The sequence below is a fragment of the Temnothorax nylanderi genome, unplaced genomic scaffold (genome assembly GCF_030848795.1).
Source record: "Temnothorax nylanderi isolate EJ_2023f unplaced genomic scaffold, tnyl_v1.0 TNYL_tig0437_pilon, whole genome shotgun sequence".
NCBI classification, from domain to species: Eukaryota; Metazoa; Arthropoda; class Insecta; order Hymenoptera; family Formicidae; genus Temnothorax; species Temnothorax nylanderi.
In genome coordinates, this window is record NW_027249499.1 from 103,736 (window position 1) to 122,984 (window position 19,249).

The following is a 19,249-nucleotide window of genomic DNA, read 5'->3' on the forward strand; positions in this document are numbered from 1 at the left end:
TGTACATAAACTGAAAATGTTTTTTGATATCTTTTGGCAATGATATAAATATTTATTGTAAACATTTCGATCAATATTAGATATATCTCTGTGACAAATATTGTAGTATTATTTTTGGAAATATTAAAAATACATTCGATAATGGCTGCGGTCCACTTGACGCTACAAATGCTTTGGAGCGTTCATCTTCTCCTTCTTTCTTCATTGAAAGAAAGGAGAAGAAGAATGCTTCGAAGCATTTGTAGCATCAAATGGACCGCAGCCAATATTATATCCAGATAACACTTGTTAATTTATATATGTTATATATACATATGTTTCCTAAATGTTATATATATATCTATATATGTATATTAGGGTGGTCCTTATTTTTCGACTTTTAAATTTATTCTGCGGCACCCCTCAGAATGTTTCCAATTCGCAAAAAAATAATCCCTGCCAAAGCTCAGCTCGATCGGATAACGGAAACCCGTGCCCCCGGATTTTTAAACATTTGAGTTCTCTTGTATTAAACTGTTTATTCCATCAACATTGATTTTTAAAGCGTATTTTCCACAAAAATTGGCCTAAAGCACTTTTCTTTTTTTAACATGTGTGTCTTGCTTTTCTGCATCGTTTGAGACCTTATATGTCTCATTTAAACAATTAGGTCAATTGTTAATAACTAAAAAATAAAAATAAATAGTTATTGGATTTATTGCTTAATCAGCTGGAAAAAATTATGTATGGGCTAAATAGTATATTACACTACAAGGGCCGAAAGTTGAATTTTCGGCCCTGCGCGTCATGATGCCCCGAGGCGAAGCCGAGGGCATCATGACGAGCAGGACCGAGATTTCAACTTTTGGCCCGCGTAGTGTATACGATTTTTCTTCATAGCCGGTCGAAAGTACGTTATTAATTTTACTTTTTTTAACTTTAAATGTTAATAAGCATGTTTTTGATGCCTGCCCCCGACATTTGCGGCACGAGCGAAGCGAGTGCTGCTGGTCGTGGGGGCAGGCATCAAATACATTCGAAGAGTCAAGTCTTGTCATATTTTGTTGAAAATTATCTATGTTAACATTGTCTCTTGAATTTAATGTGCTTTTCAAAATTGACCAAACACTCCATAAAGTTGACGGCTTTAATTTTTTAGATAGGTCCTTAAAATACACAATCAAATTATTTTCTTCACAGTTTGACAGTGAAGTTTTGTGTTCTATCTGCCACTTTTTATACGTGTTGTAAACAAGATTGTATCGATCAACAGACTTCTTTGGCAACGTATCTGTATTTATTATCAATCGCGCTTCTGCATCGAAATTTCGTATAGCTTCTTCCTCGTCTACGGATTCATCAGATGACATATTGTTCATTTTTGCTAGATTATTGAATTGACTTTAATAATATTTTAATATTAAATTAACTGACGACAGAACAATATTGATGACTATTTTTAAGGTTAAAGGGCGTTAAGGTTTAAGGTTATAGAGGGCGCGCGTGTACTTCTCACAGGGAGTAAATGTTAAACTTTCGTCCCTGCTATTAGGGACGAAAGTACGTACTTTCGACCGAGGTATGAAGAAAAAAGTTATAGTAGTATGTTTAAAGCCAAAAGAAGAACAAAAATTAAAAGATTACTCTATTACTCTATAAAATAATCAGTTGTGACACTTTAAACGCGCTTTTCTCGAAACTACAATTTTGTAGCTGGGCGCTCGCGTATTTCGGCCAATTTTTATCCGAATGACTTGAAATTTGGACAGGATGTTTATAACAAAATTGTCTTCAGTTAAGCGTACAATTTTTTATTGGACAATTAGCTTTTGAAAAACAATTAAAAAAGTGAAAAAATTTTTGGTTAAATTTCAAATTGTTTTTTAGAACTGCGCCATTTTGTTAAAGATTAATATTTCAAAAAATCCATACGCTTAACTAAAACTACATTCGTATAGTTTAAAATGACACCAAATTTTTTTATTTTAGACATCCCGTTCTGACGGAACATGAGCGCCCTCGCACCCACAATTTTTTTGCGAAGGTACACGGTACCACACGCTAAAGGCGCAAATATTAATATTTTTCAACGATTTTTTTTGCAATATATTCAATATATGTACTTTAAAGAAATAAAAAACCAATTTCATTAAATTTATTATTTCTCGGGAAAAAAAATTCACAAAAATAGCATTCTTTTTTCGGCCATCACAGTGGTTTCCCCCTTAAGTCTCCTCAGGTTTCCTCCTAGAATAAGGGTTCGAGGGGCTCCCAACTATGTCAGGATACAATAAATGCAATAACTATTTACTTTTATTTTTAGTTATTAATAATTTACCTAATTGTTTAAATAAGACGTATAAGGTCTTAAACGGTAAAGAAAAGCAAGGCACACATGTTACATAAAAAAGAAAAGTCCTCTAGGCCGATTTTTGTGGAAAATACACTTTAAAAATCAATATTAATTGTATAACTGTTTAATACAAGGGAATTCAAATGTTTAAAGAGCCGGGGGCACGGGTTTCCGTTATCCGATCAAGCTGAACTAAGAGGGTGCTTCGATCGTTACCTTAAAAGCACCAAACATTTTTACCTTAATTTTACTAAAACTGGTGCTGATATTACAGGATATATAGATGCAGATTGGGGATCAGATATAAATGACAGGAGATCCTATACTGGCTATGTGTTCAAGGTTGGAGGAAGTCTAGTCTCTTGGACTTGTCGCAAACAAAAGACTGTTGCAACAAGTAGTGCAGAAGCAGAATATATGGCACTTTCTGATGGATGCAGGGAAGCTATATTTCTACAGAACCTGCTGTATGATCTATTTAAAAAATCTTTCTCCGCAGAACTCTTCAACGACAGTCAATCTGCACAAAAAATGGCAACAAACCATATGTTCCATTCCCACACCAAACATATCAGGCATCATTTTGTTCGTGATATGGTAAAGAAGAAGAGAGTCACTTTAAAATATTTACCAACTGAGGAAATGTGTGCTGACGTTCTGACTAAGAGTTTAAATGGATCAAAGCATTTTAGATGCATCAAGGAGCTAAATTTGTGCTGAGTTTATACATGATCCAAGGCACATTCTGATTAAGGAGGAGTGTTGTTAAGATGTCGCTAGTTACATAAATTGGCTATTCTGTTACCGCCATTTCTTTACTCTGTCAGTCAGTTCGTTCTAATTCTATTACGTTTGTAATCAGAAGTCCTTGTAAAAGTATAATTTCGTTTTTCCTTTCTCTAAATATATTCGATTGATATATATCTTACAATAAGCGTATATTTATTCACTCAAGGTAATTAACTTCATATGTACCTATATGTATATATGTATATATGTATATATGGAGGGGTAAAAACCACAGTGGTGTAAGTCAAATTTTTAAAAATATTTTTTCGTGTGCATAGATGCAATTTATATATTGTACAGATTGCATCTATGCACACGAGAAAATATTTTTAAAAATTTGACTTACACCACTGTGGTTTTTACCCCTCCATATGTATATATGTATATATGTATATATGTATATATGTATATATGTATATATGTATATATGTATATATGTATATATGTATATATGTATATATGTATATATGTATATATGTATATATGTATATGGAGGAGTAAAAGCCTTAGTGATCAAATTTTGTAAAATATTGACTTATGTGCATAAATGCAATCTATACAATATATAAATTGTATCTATGCACACAAGTTAATATTTTTAAAAATTTGATTATTACTAAGGCTTTTTATCCCTCCAATGTATGGATATGATCTACACAGTACATTTTAAACGCGTATTTGCAATATTACAGATACGTATCAAATACATAATTTACGTATTTAACACGTATCGAATATATATTGTCATATATTGTCATATACGTATCCGTAACGTAATTATGTATCTAGACGCGGACATTTATCGGTACTAAACATGTATCTAGTACTTGATTCATACGTATTGCTACGTATCTGCTATATAGCAACATTTCAAATTTTATGTATCTATCTGAAATATAAAATGCTGTGCGGGAAGGACTACAAGAATATGCAATAAAAAATAGGTTTAATTTAAAAAACTTATAGTGACACTGACTTGACGACTCCACCTAAAGTCGAATATAGTCAGTAACTGGGGTTGGCAGGGATTATTTTTTTATTGACTGTCGTTGAAGAGTTCTGCGGAGAAAGATTTTTTAAATAGATCATACAGCAGGTTCTGTAGAAATATAGCTTCCCTGCATCCATCAGAAAGTGCCATATATTCTGCTTCTGCACTACTTGTTGCAACAGTCTTTTGTTTGTGACAAGTCCAAGAGACTAGACTTCCTCCAACCTTGAACACATAGCCAGTATAGGATCTCCTGTCATTTATATCTGATCCCCAATCTGCATCTATATATCCTGTAATATCAGCACCAGTTTTAGTAAAATTAAGGTAAAAATGTTTGGTGCTTTTAAGGTAACGATCGAAGCACCCTCTTAGCAGCCAGCCAATGAGATTGACCATAACATGTGTTGAATTGGCTCAATAAATTAACAGAGTACATAATATCTGGTCGAGTACATAAACCAATATACAGCAAACAGCCAACTAGAGTTTGATATGGGATTCTTGGATCACATGTATCTGTAGATTCATCTTTAGTAAGTTTGAGTCCTGCCTCCATAGGAGTCTTAGCTGCTTTGCAATTTGTCATGCCAAATCTAATCAGTACATTCTCAATGTATTTAGTTTGGTCCAGATGCAATTCATTATTTCCTTGGTGAACATGCATACCCAGAATATGTTGTGTATTACCTAAATCCTTTACCTGAAAACTTGAATTTAACCTTTTTAATACATAAGACAAAACTTTATCAGAATTGTACAACATTATTATATCGTCTACATGTAGACCAATTATACAAACGAAAATGCCGATAATTTTAACATAAACACATAGTTCGCATTCTGATCTCGTGAAACCAATTTTACGGAGTTCTTCATTGATTTTAGAATACCAGGCCCTCGATGATTGTTTAAGTCCATATAAGGCCTTTTTTAGCAGACAGACTAAGTCTTCTTTGCCTTCTACAATAAAGCCCTCAGGTTGTCTCATATACACCTCTTCCTCCAAATCGCCGTTCAAAAAGGCAGTAGTAACATCCAGATATGTCTGATTTTTAAATCCATTTCCACAGCCACAGCCATAAGCAGACGGATAGTAGACGTTCGGATAACTGGAGAAAAGGTTTCTGAATAGTCGATTCCATGCCTTTGAGTACAACCTTTAGCTACCAGTCTAGCTTTGTATTTGGTTGTGTTTCCATTCATGTCCCTTTTTATCTTGAACACCCATTTACTATTAACGGTTTTCTTGCCTGCTGGAAGGTTCACAAGCTCCCACGCCTCATTTTGTTTCAATGACCTATATTCGTTCTCCATAGCTTCGAACCATTTATTTTTGTCGTTGCTAGACATAGCCTCGGCAACAGTGAGTGGCTCACTTTCAGACACAAAAGTACTATAAAGAATGTAGTCAGGGAACTCTTTAGAAATTCTATTTCTAAGTGGATATCGCCTTCCTTCTTCCTCGTGAGGATGAGCATCAACGCCCTCGTAAGCATCTTGAAAAACATCATTTTGGGAATCATCCAAATCGTTTTCTTCCGCTCCTTCAGGAATTTGTTCTTGAACAACTTCAGCGTTTTCTGGAACCTTTTGGATTACAGGCTCAGTCTCCTCCTCAATGTCTGGAAAGGTGAACAATGGCACAGAGACCTCTTCTGATTTTTCAACGTCTTCAGAAACAATCTTCTTCCCTTCATCCCTTGATATAATTACTTTCTTCGGGTTCTTGGGATCAATTAGACGATAACCCTTCGTTTCGGTAGAATAACCTACGAATATCAGTTCTTGACTCTTAGGCTCAAGCTTCTTCCTACGCTCCTTAGGTATGTGTACAAAAGCAGCACATCCGAACACTTTTAGGTGCTTTATGTCCATTTTCCTTCCGGTCCACAGTTTAATCGGAGATTGGTTATCGGGTAGATTTCTGCAAGGCCAGTAATTCTTCAGGTATATTGCAGTGTTGATTGCTTCACCCCAGTATGAAAAGTTTAAACCAGCCTCAGTCATCAAGCACCGACTGATTTCGATTAGAGTCCTGTTCGCTCGTTCTGCCCTTCCATTTTGTTATGGCGTATAAGGACAACTTGACTCATGTCGAATACCATTTTTAATGAGAAACTCAGCGAACTCTCTATTTTTATACTCCTTTCCATTGTCCGTCCTGATGCACGTGATAGATTCTGCAGTTTAATTCTCCATCATAATCTTAAATTCTTTGAAGATTGGCAAAACTTCATCTTTGGATTTCAAGAAATATCTAAAAATCATTCTACTGTAGTCATCAATCAGCGTCAACAAGTATCTAGCTTATAGACGGGACGTGCATAGGGCCACACAAATCAGTGTGGACAAGTTCTAATTTCTTGGATGCTCTCTTTTCAGAAATTAAGAAAGGCTTTCTACTGTGCTTTCCAAGAATGCATGATTCACAGAACTTAGTGGATCTTCTGAAAAATTTGTATAGTTTCCCAGACTTTTCATGAGTTGAATCTTACTTTGCTCATTTATGTGACCCAAACGCTTGTGTCAAAGATCCTTTGATTCTTGTACCGTCAACATGGCAGATTCCTCGACTTTAGGCTCTGGATTAATAGTTGCAGTAAGGACTTTGATTTCTCTGGACGCATTAATCCTTCCTGGTAATAGGGTTTCAGCATCTAATTTGAAGACCCCATCAGACTTCGAACCAGTGGCGATTACTTCTCCTTCGACTCGACACGCATCCTTCAAGAAAATCTTGCATTCATTTCTTGAAAAAACTACAACTAGACTGTTGTGACCCAACGTGTTTCGGGGTTCACTTGAGGGATAGGGTTACTAATGTACGTACTTGTAAAATTACAACTTAGTTTAATCGAGACAAATGCGTTGTTGTTACATGGCTCAGTCGTGCCCGTCTGCCGGAAGAGACGGACGAGAGACTCCCTTATACATACAGCGTCCTCTCTCAGGAGGGGAATCCCCGCGCTCAGAAAAGAATTAGCATTATACGTATACAGTGGAGCGCGGCTGGTTTGAATAATAGAAAACGCACATAACACCCTCTCCGCTAAGGAAAGAAGGAAACATAAGCGAGTGTAAACGTTTTCGATGACTACGCGGCGCACTTGTACGAAAAGAAAATAAAACATAGCAATTCGCGAAAAAGGAGAAAATTAATATCAATGTAACTTTTTTCTATCTTAGATTAACTTCATAATCTCCGAAACGTGTAGGCAACTTGTGTGGCCTTCGCGGTCTCTCAGGTTGTCTTGGAGTAGTTTCTATCGGATCAATTTCGCATTTGGAAGGATTTTCTGGTTGTGCTGGCAACCCTTTTGGAGGAGGCGGTGCTCTTACTACTTCTGGTGTTCGGTGATCCGCTTCCTCAACGTTATCCCTAACTCTTTCCTCTACTGGAGGTATAGCATCGACTAATGAATAATCTAAGTCAGACGTGTTAAGAACTACACTATCGTTTAACTTTACTGGCGTCTTTTTGCCAATTACGCGCATCTGATTGATGTGTCTTTTCCAAATTCGTCCATCATCTAGTCTAATCTTAAAGTGTAAATTTCCTATACGCTCTAAAATTTTTCCGAACATCCATTTGTCTGCACCTGTATAATTTCGACAACTCACTCTCTCTCCCTCCTTAAAGATACAATGAGTTTCTGTCCTTTCGTTATGATTCTTCATCTCTGGAAGTAGTAAGTCCAGACGTGTGCGTATTTTTCTAGTAAACATTAGTTCTGCAGGGAATTTCCCTGTCGCTGGATGAATCATGTTTCTATATTGTATTAACATTTGTTGTAACGCAGTGTGCACATTTGTTCTATCGCTTCGCATGCGACGTAAAGAGTTCTTTAAAGTTTGTACGATTCTTTCTGCTTGGCCATTCGTAGCCGGATTGTACGGTGCTGTAAGTTTTTGTATAATTCCGTTTTGTTTTAAGAATAATGTAAATTCGGTCGAGATGAAAGTTCTCCCATTGTCCGATACGAAAGTTTTTGGAATCCCGAATGTAGCGAAAATTTTTCTACACAAATCTATTGTAGTTTTTGCTGTAATGTCTTTGACGATGTAGACTTCTGGCCATTTAGTATATGAATCTACTAAGATAAAGAAAAAATGTCCTAGAAAAGGTCCTGCGAAATCTGCGTGAACACGACTGAAAGGAGTTGCGGTTTGCTCCTAAATATGTGGTTCTATTTTAGTAGGACTATTGCGAAAGGAGTTACAATCTTTGCAATTTTTAGCTAAAGATTCTATATCCTTATCGATGTTTGGCCACCAAACATAGCTCCTGGCTAAATTTTTCATTTTACTAACTCCAAAATGTCCAATATAGAATTCTTTTACGTAGTGTTATTGGAATTACTACTCGATGACCTCTTAGAATTACGTTATTTTGTAGTGTAAGTTCGCCGGTATCTAAGTTGAAACCTGATAAATTTTAAAAATTTTTCCCTAATTTTAAAGCTTTTAAAACTGCTAAGAGTTCTTTATCTTGTAGCTGTAGCTAATTCTGTAACTGTAAGTGGAAGACTTTCAATCATATCTAGTTGAAAAATATTTACTACGTCTTCGTTTACCTGATTTTCTTTAATTGGAAGGCGAGAAAGACAATCGGCATTCGCGTGTGCCTCTGATATCCTATATTTAATAGTATAGTTAAAACCTTGCAGAAAAAGAGCATAGTGCTGCATTCGCATAGCACTGCAAATTGGTAGTCCTTTTTGGGGTGAGAAAATTTGCACTAACGGACGATGGTCCGTGATTAAGGTAAAATGTCCACCGTGTAGGAACTGATAGAATTTTTTTATGCCGAAAATAATGGCGTATGCCTCTTTGTCTATCTGGGAGTACGATCTTTGCGTTTTGGAAAAAGTTTGAGAAGCGTACTGAATAACTCTCTCCGTGCCATCCGGGTACAAATGTGACAAAATAGCACCTACACCATACGCACTAGCATCCGTGGCTAAAATTAAAAGTAGAGTTGGATCAAAATGTACTAAGAAATTTGTACTTGAAAAAGCCTTTTTCGCAGCTATAAAACTTTTTTCGCAATCTGTAGTCCAAATAAATTTAGTGTTCTTACGTAAGATATTATTTAACGGGTGTAGTATCACGCTTAGATTTTTAATAAAACGACCATAGTAGTTTATCATGCCAAAAAAACTACGCATTTCAGTCACATTCTCTACGCATTTTCTTAATTGCTTCGACTTTATTCGGTTCTTTATGTAATCCATTTTTATCGATAATGTATCCACAATAATTGATTTGCTTCATAAAGAATTCACTTTTATCTAAGTTAATCCTTATGTTGTATTGTTGTAAACGTTTAAAGACTGCTTCTAATTTTTGTAAATGATCTTCCGGATTCTTACCCGCGATTCTTATGTCATCTAAGAAAACAGCTATTCCGAGCAAATCCTTTAAAATGTATTCGATCTTTCGTTGCCAAATGGCTGGTGCAGATGCGGATCCGTACATTAAACGTGTAGACCGGTAAAGACCTTTATGCGTTGTCACGGCTTTTTCGGCCGGAGCAAAGGAACGCTAGGAGAGTTGGGTGATAGGCCTCTCGGGTTAATCCCTCGCGCGAGTCAGGCACCTTTCGAATAAATCCGTTGGGCGTCAGACGCGATGCCCTCGCGTCCACTAAATTCTCGATAACTTTAACGCGAAATCGCGAGAACCAAAGCCTGTCGCACGAGGGGCCAGCCAGCTCGACCTAACGGCAGAGGGGCAGGGTAGAGGCAAGGCGGCGCGGATTCGTTGAAGGGAACAAAATAATTCCACACAAATCGCTAAATATTTAATGAACAATAGGTTTCGTTTATTAAAATAAAAGTAAATAATCAGTGTAGTAATTTTTGGATAGTGAAGAAGTAACAAGCTTAATTCATCTGGGCAAGCAGAGAATTAACGGAAAGAATATTACAATTATGATTAGAGAGACGGATAACAATAAGTAATAATTCCGGTGAGACGATAGTTACTGAGCGATGATAAAAGATTGAGAGATCAAACGGAAAAATAAACGGGTTGGATGAAGTAAAAAAAAAGAATTTACAAGTGAGTAATACACGGTAAAGAAAACTTGAACTTGAGCGATGTCCGGAGCCGAAGTAACGGCAATATAATGCTATGAACGAGTGGTTGACGAACAGATGTATCGCGGAAACCACTTATTAAATCTAACTTATCACTATTAGCGCAAAGTAACGGATTTGTTTCGCGAGAAGGGAATCGACGAGGATTCTCAACAGACTTTACGGGGCGGCGCCCTGCCGGGCGCGCCTGAACTCGCTCGCAAGAAATGCGACGCACCAAGGGCGTAGGTCGGTCGCTCGCGATGTTCGCAGGTAACGTCGACGCGATATCGAAATCCCTCGCGACACCCTTATCACGAATAACACAAAGACGAAGACAACAATTCTATATTTACGCGATGACCAATAATCGTTTCGCACAAATCGCGAATGACGACGCAGCGCTGGTCCCTACGCAGTGCGCAGGCAGGTACCCCGCAGGGCCACTCTCCGGCGATGCGCGATAAAGGAACGCCGACGCGAACCCCGAGAGCAGATTGCTGATGCTCGTTACCACGCGAAAAGTTCAAATACGCGAAACTCTATCCACGACCGGATGCCGTGATACCCACGATCTCGCGACCCCGCGGTCGCGATCCTCAGGAGGCCGATCCTAGCAGCGCACGGCTATGTCGTCGCGAGGCTCTTCATGTCCGCCATCGACCGCCAACACCAATTTTTCCGTCGCGTCCGGCGTCCGTCGCGTCCGACGATTTGCACCAATGCCAAAACCTGAAAACCGCTATGCGTACGCGATATCCGAGGACGGCAGGTCGGGGCGAGACGAAACGCGGTACTCGCGGCTTTACCGTGGCTGTTTACACGCCAATTACTGTGGAGGGCAACCTCACCGGTTCCGCTGATTCACGGGCGAAATCCGAAGCGTCGTCACAGACGCCGGGGATGATCCACTCGCTCGAATCTGGATGCTCAATAATACGCGATGAGAAGTTTACTCGCAAGACGTCTACTCGAGTCGGCGGGCGAACCAGGAGAGATCGAGCGGTGATCCGCTCGATGTGGAATCGAAAGCGCGCCCCTCCCTGGAGGTTGCGCGGTAATTAGGCGTAGGGTCGCGACCAATCGGGGCTGAGCGCGTCGCGGATCACGCGCGCACTGTCGCAGGCTTCCTGCGGGGGTCCTTTGCGCCCCCAGGCATCCTTGGTGCCGTAGATTTTTCCACCCGATGTTTAGCGTGTTCGGGCTCGACTCCCCTCGTCCGAAGGTCTCCTCGCGAACCGAGGGAACGCTGGTCAGGCGTCCCGGATCCGCTTGGATGTCCCAGGGTTGGTTTGGAGGTAGCTCTCGTTTCCTCGGGGGAGAAAGGTCTTATCACGGCCCTGTTGGCCTCTCGCCGATCAGCTGCGCCGTGCGTGTCCGCCTCGTGCCCCGCGGTCGGACTCCTCACCGGGTCTCGCGACATTCTCGCGCCGCTCCGTCTCTTGCCGTGGGTCTCGTTCCCGTCGCCGGTTTCCGCAATCCTGGTCCCGAAGCGCGGTGCCTCGGCGAGGTGCCACATTTTCATACAATACAAAATAAAATAAAATGAATAAATGATACGCATTCTAAAGTTTCGGTAGGCTCCCCGGAGATTTCGCGGTCGCTCTCCTGGCTCGCCCGAGGGCGCGAACCCGCGCCTTGTGACGGCGGCGGGGCGCTGTTACGCGCGGCGAACCGTCACGTCACAGCGTATTTAGCGTAAGAAGATGTTGATCCTCGGGACTAACTTCCATTTGCAAGTATGCTTGTCGTAAGTCGATTTTTGAAAAGACCGTACCCCCAGCCATTGAGACAAACAATTCATCCGCTGTCGGAAGTGCGTGATCGTCTACGACGAGCTGAGGATTTAAAGTGACACTGTAGTCGCCACAAATGCGAATCTGACCATCCTTTTTAAGGACGGGAATTATTGGCGTAGCCCATTCGGAAGTATCCACCTTCACTAGAACTCCTTCCGATTCTAATCGTTGTAATTCTTTTTTTATTAGTGGACGTAACTTAAAAGGCACTGGCTGCGATTTGCAAAATATCGGTTTCGCATTCTTTCTTAAAGTTAGTTTTGCTTGTATACCTTTAATCCTTGATATTGACGGAGTCATAATTGACTGGTATTTTTGTAAAGCGCGTCTAACCTATCTTTGTAATTAATATCAATTGTATGTATAGATTTTACGCCACTTATGAAATCCTTAATATTATTTTTATCTCGTAGTTGGAAAATTCATTCGCGACCTAGTAAGGCATTTCTCTTTTCGTTTGTAATGTAAAGATTTAATTTGTGTAATTTATTACGGCATCGTACAGTCACGACTATATATCCTAACAATTTAACATTCTGTTTGCAGTAAGAAACTAACTTAAGTTGCGTTTGTTGTATGGGCGAATTTGGAAAAAGCTTACTAACGTGTTCCTGAGCCATCACCGACACCGCAGCATCGCTATCTATTTCGAATTTTACTTGCTTGCCGTTTACCAGAAGTGTAGTTGAAATCTTGTCCCGAAATTGCGTATGTTCCAATTGTAGAATCTCTTCGAGTTGGTTTGTTTCTCGGTTGCGTTGAAAACAGACCTTTTTCAGGTGCCCGCTTTTTCCACAAGCGTTGCATTTTACATTTTTATCGAGTGTACACTTAGACTCTAAATGATTTGAACCGCACCTATAACATGTAATCGCATTAGTATTCGAATTTGTAGATTTTTTTACATTTTGAGAAGCTTGTTTGCCACTAGGCTTACCCGCGTTTGTACCTTTTGAGGTTACTTTTAAAGACTTATCTACATTAGGCGAGTATCGAGGAGTCCGCTTGACCACTTGTACAGGCTTAAATCGGCTACTCCCCCTTGTAACTGTTGAGCTCCTTTCTCGGATAGTTTCATCGTAATAGCCACCTGAGCTGCTTTCCCCAGTGTTAAGTCCGCCAGTTACAAAAGTTGTGCTTGGATCCTCTTGTTTGACAAACCGAAAACTAGCTGGTTTCTCAAGGCCGTTTTTAAGTAGTCGCCAAACTTACAGTGCAGGCTTAGCTTATGTAGTGCCGCTAAGAATTCCTGGACGGTTTTGCCATCCTTTTGTTTGCGTTGATGGAATTTAAAGTTTTCCGCTATTTCTAACGGAGCTGGATCTTAAAAGTCCCTTAAATTCCTTGTAAGCGTGTCGTAAAGGATCTTGTGGCGAAAGACGATCGCACAAGATGTCGAAAGATGTGGCCCCGACGTAATGTAATAGGTAAGGTACTCGGGCTTCGTCTTCAATTGCGAAGATTCGAAATGCGCCTTCTAACCTGCGCAACCATTGTGACCAATTTGTATTCGTGGAATCGAACGGCTCGATTGTAAAAGTATTTGGCACTGCTGCTGTCGCCATTTCGGTAAAGGCTCACAAAGAGAAGATGTCCGCCTCGTACTTGCCGTTTCCCGTGCTTCCTTGTGCTAACTGGCTTGTATCTTCCTCTCTAGTTATCGAGGAATCCTCATCCCATCCTCGTCGCCAATTGTTGTGACCCAACGTGTTTCGGGGTTCACTTGAGGGATAGGGTTACTAATGTACGTACTTGTAAAATTACAACTTAGTTTAATCGAGATAAATGCGTTGTTGTTACATGGCTCAGTCGTGCCCGTCTGCCGGAAGAGACGGACGAGAGACTCCCTTATACATACAGCGCCCTCTCTCAGGAGGGGAATCCCCGCGCTCAGAAAAGAACTAGCATTACACGTATACAGTGGAGCGCGGCTGGTTTGAATAATAGAAAACGCACATAACATAGACCTTTATCAGTCATTTTGCCCACGGACAATAGGTTAGCTGCCAAATTGGGTACATATATAACACGTCTTTTACATCCTTAATTATACCATTACAGTTTAATTTTAACTTTACGTTTCCAGTTCCATTAGTAGGTACAATAGCGTTATCAGCACAAGTAACTCCTTTACTGGGTGTTGAAGCATCAAGATCATTAAACCAATCTTCTCGCATAGTCATATGAGCAGACGAACAATTATCTAACATCCAGACTTCGTCAGAATTTATTTCAGTAGACATTGTCGTCAGTTTAGTCGACAACGCCCAATTTCCACCCTTTTTGGATTCCGAATCTTGCTGTTTCTTGTCCTGTGTCTTGGCGTTATCCTTTGAATTCTTCAAACCTTCTTTGGATTTCTTACAATCACTCGCCTTGTGTCCAACGCCTCCGCATTTGAAGCATTTAAGGGGTAATATCACCTTGTGTTCACTAAAAGTAGAGTCATTTTTCTGAATTTATTATAAAAAATGAAAAAATGTATTAATATTCGGGTTTTTACATATGAAAGTACAAGTCTTAAGGTACATAAAAAAATTTTTTTTAGATTTTTAAAAACAAAATGGCAGCTCTCGCAAAACAATCCTTTTTTTTTCTTGATCTCCCTTGCCGTACCGCTACAGGTCGCAATTTTGCATTTAAAACAACAAACCAAAAATTTTCTGAAAATATGGCCCAAAATCTAGTGAACATCGTAGGATTTTTTCGATAAATTAAAATTTGCCGATTCTATAGCCGATTTTCAAGCGATTTTTTCCAAAAGAAAAGAAGAAAAAAATTTAAATCGGCGCCATTTTTTTAAAAATCAATTTTTCGGAAAAATCCTACGATGTTCACTAGATTTTGGACCATATTTTTAGAAAATTTTTGGTTTGTTCTAGGTGCAAAATTGCGACCTGTAGCGGTACGGCAAGGGAGGTCAAGGAAAAAAAAGAATTGTTTTGCGAGAGCTGCCATTTTGTTTTTAAAAATCTAAAAAAAATTTTTTATGTACCTTAAGACTTGTACTTTCACATGTAAAAACCCGAATATTAATAAATCTTTTTATTTTTTTGTAATAAATTCAGAAAAATGATAGTGAACACAAGGTGATATTACCCCTTAAACTTGAACTTCTTCTGCTCTGTATGTTTTGTGCAAGGGCGGTTTTTAAAGCGGATGTAGCCTGTGTATTATCTCGAGTCTGCTGACGCAAACTCTCATGCATCAATTTCTCCATGATGTCTTCACTGGTGACCTTTTCCTTGGTATTATCCAGAATTTGTACTATACTATCAAATTGTTTCGGTAGACCTCGCATGATGATCGAAACCAACCAACTATCCTCTACAGGTGCGTCGATATCCGCAAGCTGTTGAGTCAAAGATTTAATCTTATCCAGATAGTCTCGCATATTTGCACACTCTTTGTAGGAAAGCTTCCACAATTCCGTTTGAAGATTAATACGCCTTGACCAACATTTATTCTCATACTGCTTACTGAGGTTGGACCATGCATTCCTTGCAGTCTTGGCGTTCTTTACGTGAACTATGCACTGTGGTTCAAGAAGCAGGTTTATAGTAGTCCTGGCATCTTCATCATCTTCTGGTTTAACATCTGTCAGAATGAGGTTACCTTCGGCATCCTTTGGGGGATTCGCACAAGTCCAGAGATGCTCATGTCTAAGCAGATTTTCTACTTGGAACTTCCAAACTTGATAGTTTTCAGTCCCCTTTAACTTGGCAATCTTTATTCCACCCAGTGCCGATGTTCGCGTTCTAACCTTACTTTCTTCGTTTCCTTGCATGTCGCTATGTAATCCTTCAAACGTTGCACAGCTTTTATTTCCTTTCTGCCAATACGCTTAAAGACAATAAGCCTCGTGGTCGTTTAACTTGTATAAGCAAAATGCTTTGTGAAAAGTATTCACGAACGAACCACACTTACAATAGCTCAGATATTACCTGAAATTATATCTTCACTCGTAATTTTGCCACTACTGGACCCATAACCTGAAGTTAATTACCTTGAGTGAATGGAGTTGCGTGATGGCCGCCGTAGCGAACACACGCGTTTTAACCTAGCTAGTGCCCGCGGAAGTTTTAAGATAGTTTTACGGGTTTATTAGAGGGTTACAAGAGTAGTTTAGAGGCTTTCGAGGGTTTTTAAACAAAATTAAGTATAGGAAAAACGAGGAGGATAACGGCATTACCCACTCCCGGAGGGGGGAATATGAGTAAAGACGTAATAGTGAGAAAGTATAGGAAAAAGATTACACAGGCAACGAAAGAAGCAATAAAAGTAGTGGTAGATAACGAAAAGGAAAAATCAATGGCTGGAAAGAAAAGATCAGCGGATAGCGAAGAGATGGAGAATAAAGACGAGAAATATACAGAGGGATACTCACAGAAGGAAGGAGAGTGGAAGCTTGTAGGAGAAAAGAAGATGGAAAAGCGCGCCAAAATACTGGAAGAAGTCGCGGCCATGAAGGTTGGCAACAAGGAAGATACAAACAGCCAATCAGAGGAGGATGACGTCAATGCGGAAGATCGGATGGACGAATCAGGAGAGGCCAACAAGGAAGATACCAGGTACGATACGGCAAGTGAGATGGAAACGGAAACGGATACTGTAAGTACGCAACACGTGAATTCAGTAAACGTGAAGAGGAAGAACACGGAAGTAAATTCTAACGAAGCAAGGATGGCAGAGGGTAGTAAGGTTGCGGCGAAGAAGGCGAGAGAAGAATATATTAATTGTAAAGGAGTGCTAGAAAGAATAAGCGAAATAGATACTTTAGATGTGACGGGATTAAAGCAGATTAGGTTCACAGAAGGGACCAATGAGACTTATAAATTAGTACTTAAACTAAAAAAGGATAAAGTACAAACTAAAAGAGGTAAGAATTTTTTTCAAATATGGAAAGTAATTACACGAGATAAGAAATACCCGGACGAGATTGTAATGCTATCGCATACGGCAGCGTTATGTAAATTCAGAAACTGTAATGATGCCAATGTCTGTTTAGAATCTTTTTTTTGTTTCGGAGGAAGAGGGGAAATGCCTCGCGCATTCAACCGGGGGCCGGCCACCCGGGATATGTGGGGCTTGCACCCACTAAAACCCCTCTCCCTAAACACCGCACTACGGACTACAGTTACGACAGGCGGAAAACACGAGGCACTACTTCACGTGTCACAACAGTCCTCACGCTCGAGGCGACAGAAAACGTAATCCCAAGACGTAGACACATGGTAGGTCAAAACCCGGGATGCTTTAATCCCCCAAGAGAGAATACCCCTAGCCGAACTGCTGGGCGCATAATGTGGTGCGACGCCGATCTACAGCCACATGCGCCGGCCATTCAGCTACCGCCTCGGAGAACCCCCATAATGATGACTGCGATGTCGATCTACAGCCATACCATAGAGGGGTCTCTTCATTGGCAGAACGGGATACTTCGCTCGAAGGAGTCCACACCCCATAGGTAGCGTACACGAACTGTGACAGGACGTGCACGAACTATACGAACAGGAAACCCCCTCTATCCGGAGAGGGGTTCCACATACACAATACACGAGCCCGAATCCACGTGCTCGTCTAGAAAGAGGGATACAATACCCGTCACCAAAACAATGGACTCGAGTTTACGAGTCCACAAAGTAGGCCGAGAATAACTCGGTTAGAGAGAAAAGCCGCGCCCCTCCCCTAGACCCCGCGCGAACACGGGGCCCAGGGGAAGGGCACGAAGGACATCGAAAAATGGAAAATCCCCGCCACAGAACACGAGAACCCTCAGGGGACGACTAACCGCGGCCCGCCGCCGCAAAGAGACTCCGAGTCCCATCGCGCGAGCGACGGGGTCAGAGCCCCAACAGCGAGCGGCAGACCCCAGCCGGCCAACCCCAGGAGGACCGCCTGAATCGCGACAGAAACCTCCCAAAAATACACGAAGAGGGGAAAAAATCCCCGCCACAGGACACGGAAATCCCCCAGGGGACGACCAACCGCGGTCCGCCGCCACAAGAGACTCCGATCCCCATCGCGTGAGCGATGGGGTCAGAGCGCCAAACAGTAGCGAGCGGCAAGCCCCGGCCGGCCAGCCCCAAGAAGACCCCATGACCCACGGGAGAAACCCCCGAAGCACACTATGAAAGAAAGAAAAAACACATAATATTACAAATACCGCGCGTAGCGGCACCAGATAAGGCCCAAAACGGGCAGCAGAACTTGGAAACATAAAATCCAACGAAGTCCATACGGACCCCGACCCCACGCGGGCCGAGGGGAGCACTAGTGGCGAAAACCCCGTAAGGAATCCGCCCAAGCCCCCCCCAGACAGCCGCGCCCGACGTCATCTACCCACCACCATGCGGAAGTAGATAGATGCCCAGGAGGAGGATGAACCACCGTCCGAAGACTCCCTCCGGTCCAGTCGGCGGCCCTCGTCCCCCGATCCCCCCTGAGAGCCTCCAATCGGAATACATCCCGAAAAACCCAGATCAAGTATATATAAAAATCAAAAGAAGCAAAAGTCCGAAATCGGACTCCGACCCCGCGAGCCGAGAGGAGCACTAATGACGGAGACCCCGTAGGGAATCCGCCCGAGCCCCCCCCAGACCGCCGCGCCTAATGTCATCCGTCCATCCCCATGCCAGAAGTGGACGGATGTGCGGGGGAAGGAGAAACAGCCGACCGGGCTCCCCCCGGATTAACCAGCGGCCCTCGTCTCCCCGAATCCCCTTGTGCAGACCGAACGGAGCCCGCCCCACCCAACCGATGCCCAGCCGAAAGCCCCAAGTCCACGCAAAGCGGACATCTAGGGACCCCGGCCGTGCAAAGGCCGGCCCGGTGGGATCTGTCACCACAGCGATAGCACCTATCGCTGCGGTCCACCGGGGCAGTGCACCGTGCCCGAACGTGTCCCACGTCCAAACAACGGTAGCACCGCAGAGGACGGGCCTGTAAAGGCTCCACCCGAGCCCTACTCCAACCAACCTAGAGACCCCTTTTAAGAACTCTCGAGGCAGCGCCCGCAGGGCATTGTACCCAAGCGGACCCCGCCCTAAAGGCCAAACCCCTAATGGGACCAACTCTAACGTTCCCGATGTTACATCCCCCAACGGAAACGATCGCGGAGGCGATATCCTCCCGAGTGGCGGCGTGACCAGGGGGTCATCCAGACCCCCCACACGAAACTCTGTGTATTTGGAGGGCCTGGAGACCCGCACATCCTTACCGCCCAAAATCTCTCGAAGACGGCCAATAAATCCGC

The 19,249-nt window shown here is 41.7% G+C and overlaps 2 protein-coding genes across 2 annotated transcripts in view; one reads left to right on the forward strand and one right to left on the reverse strand.

The window, feature by feature from the left end:
• Positions 1–19,249, forward strand: part of LOC139782751 (phosphoribosylformylglycinamidine synthase-like) — a 40,431-nt gene that overhangs the window by 1,538 nt on the left and 19,644 nt on the right. The gene's annotated exons all lie outside the window — the stretch shown is intronic.
• On the reverse strand, positions 13,572–15,781 carry LOC139782746 (uncharacterized). Its single transcript, XM_071721786.1, has 4 exons — positions 15,094–15,781; positions 14,990–15,002; positions 14,068–14,427; positions 13,572–13,716 (listed from the first exon to the last, which is right to left on the reverse strand). Exons 1-4 carry the CDS (start codon positions 15,779–15,781, stop codon positions 13,572–13,574), a joined length of 1,206 nt encoding a protein of 401 aa, XP_071577887.1.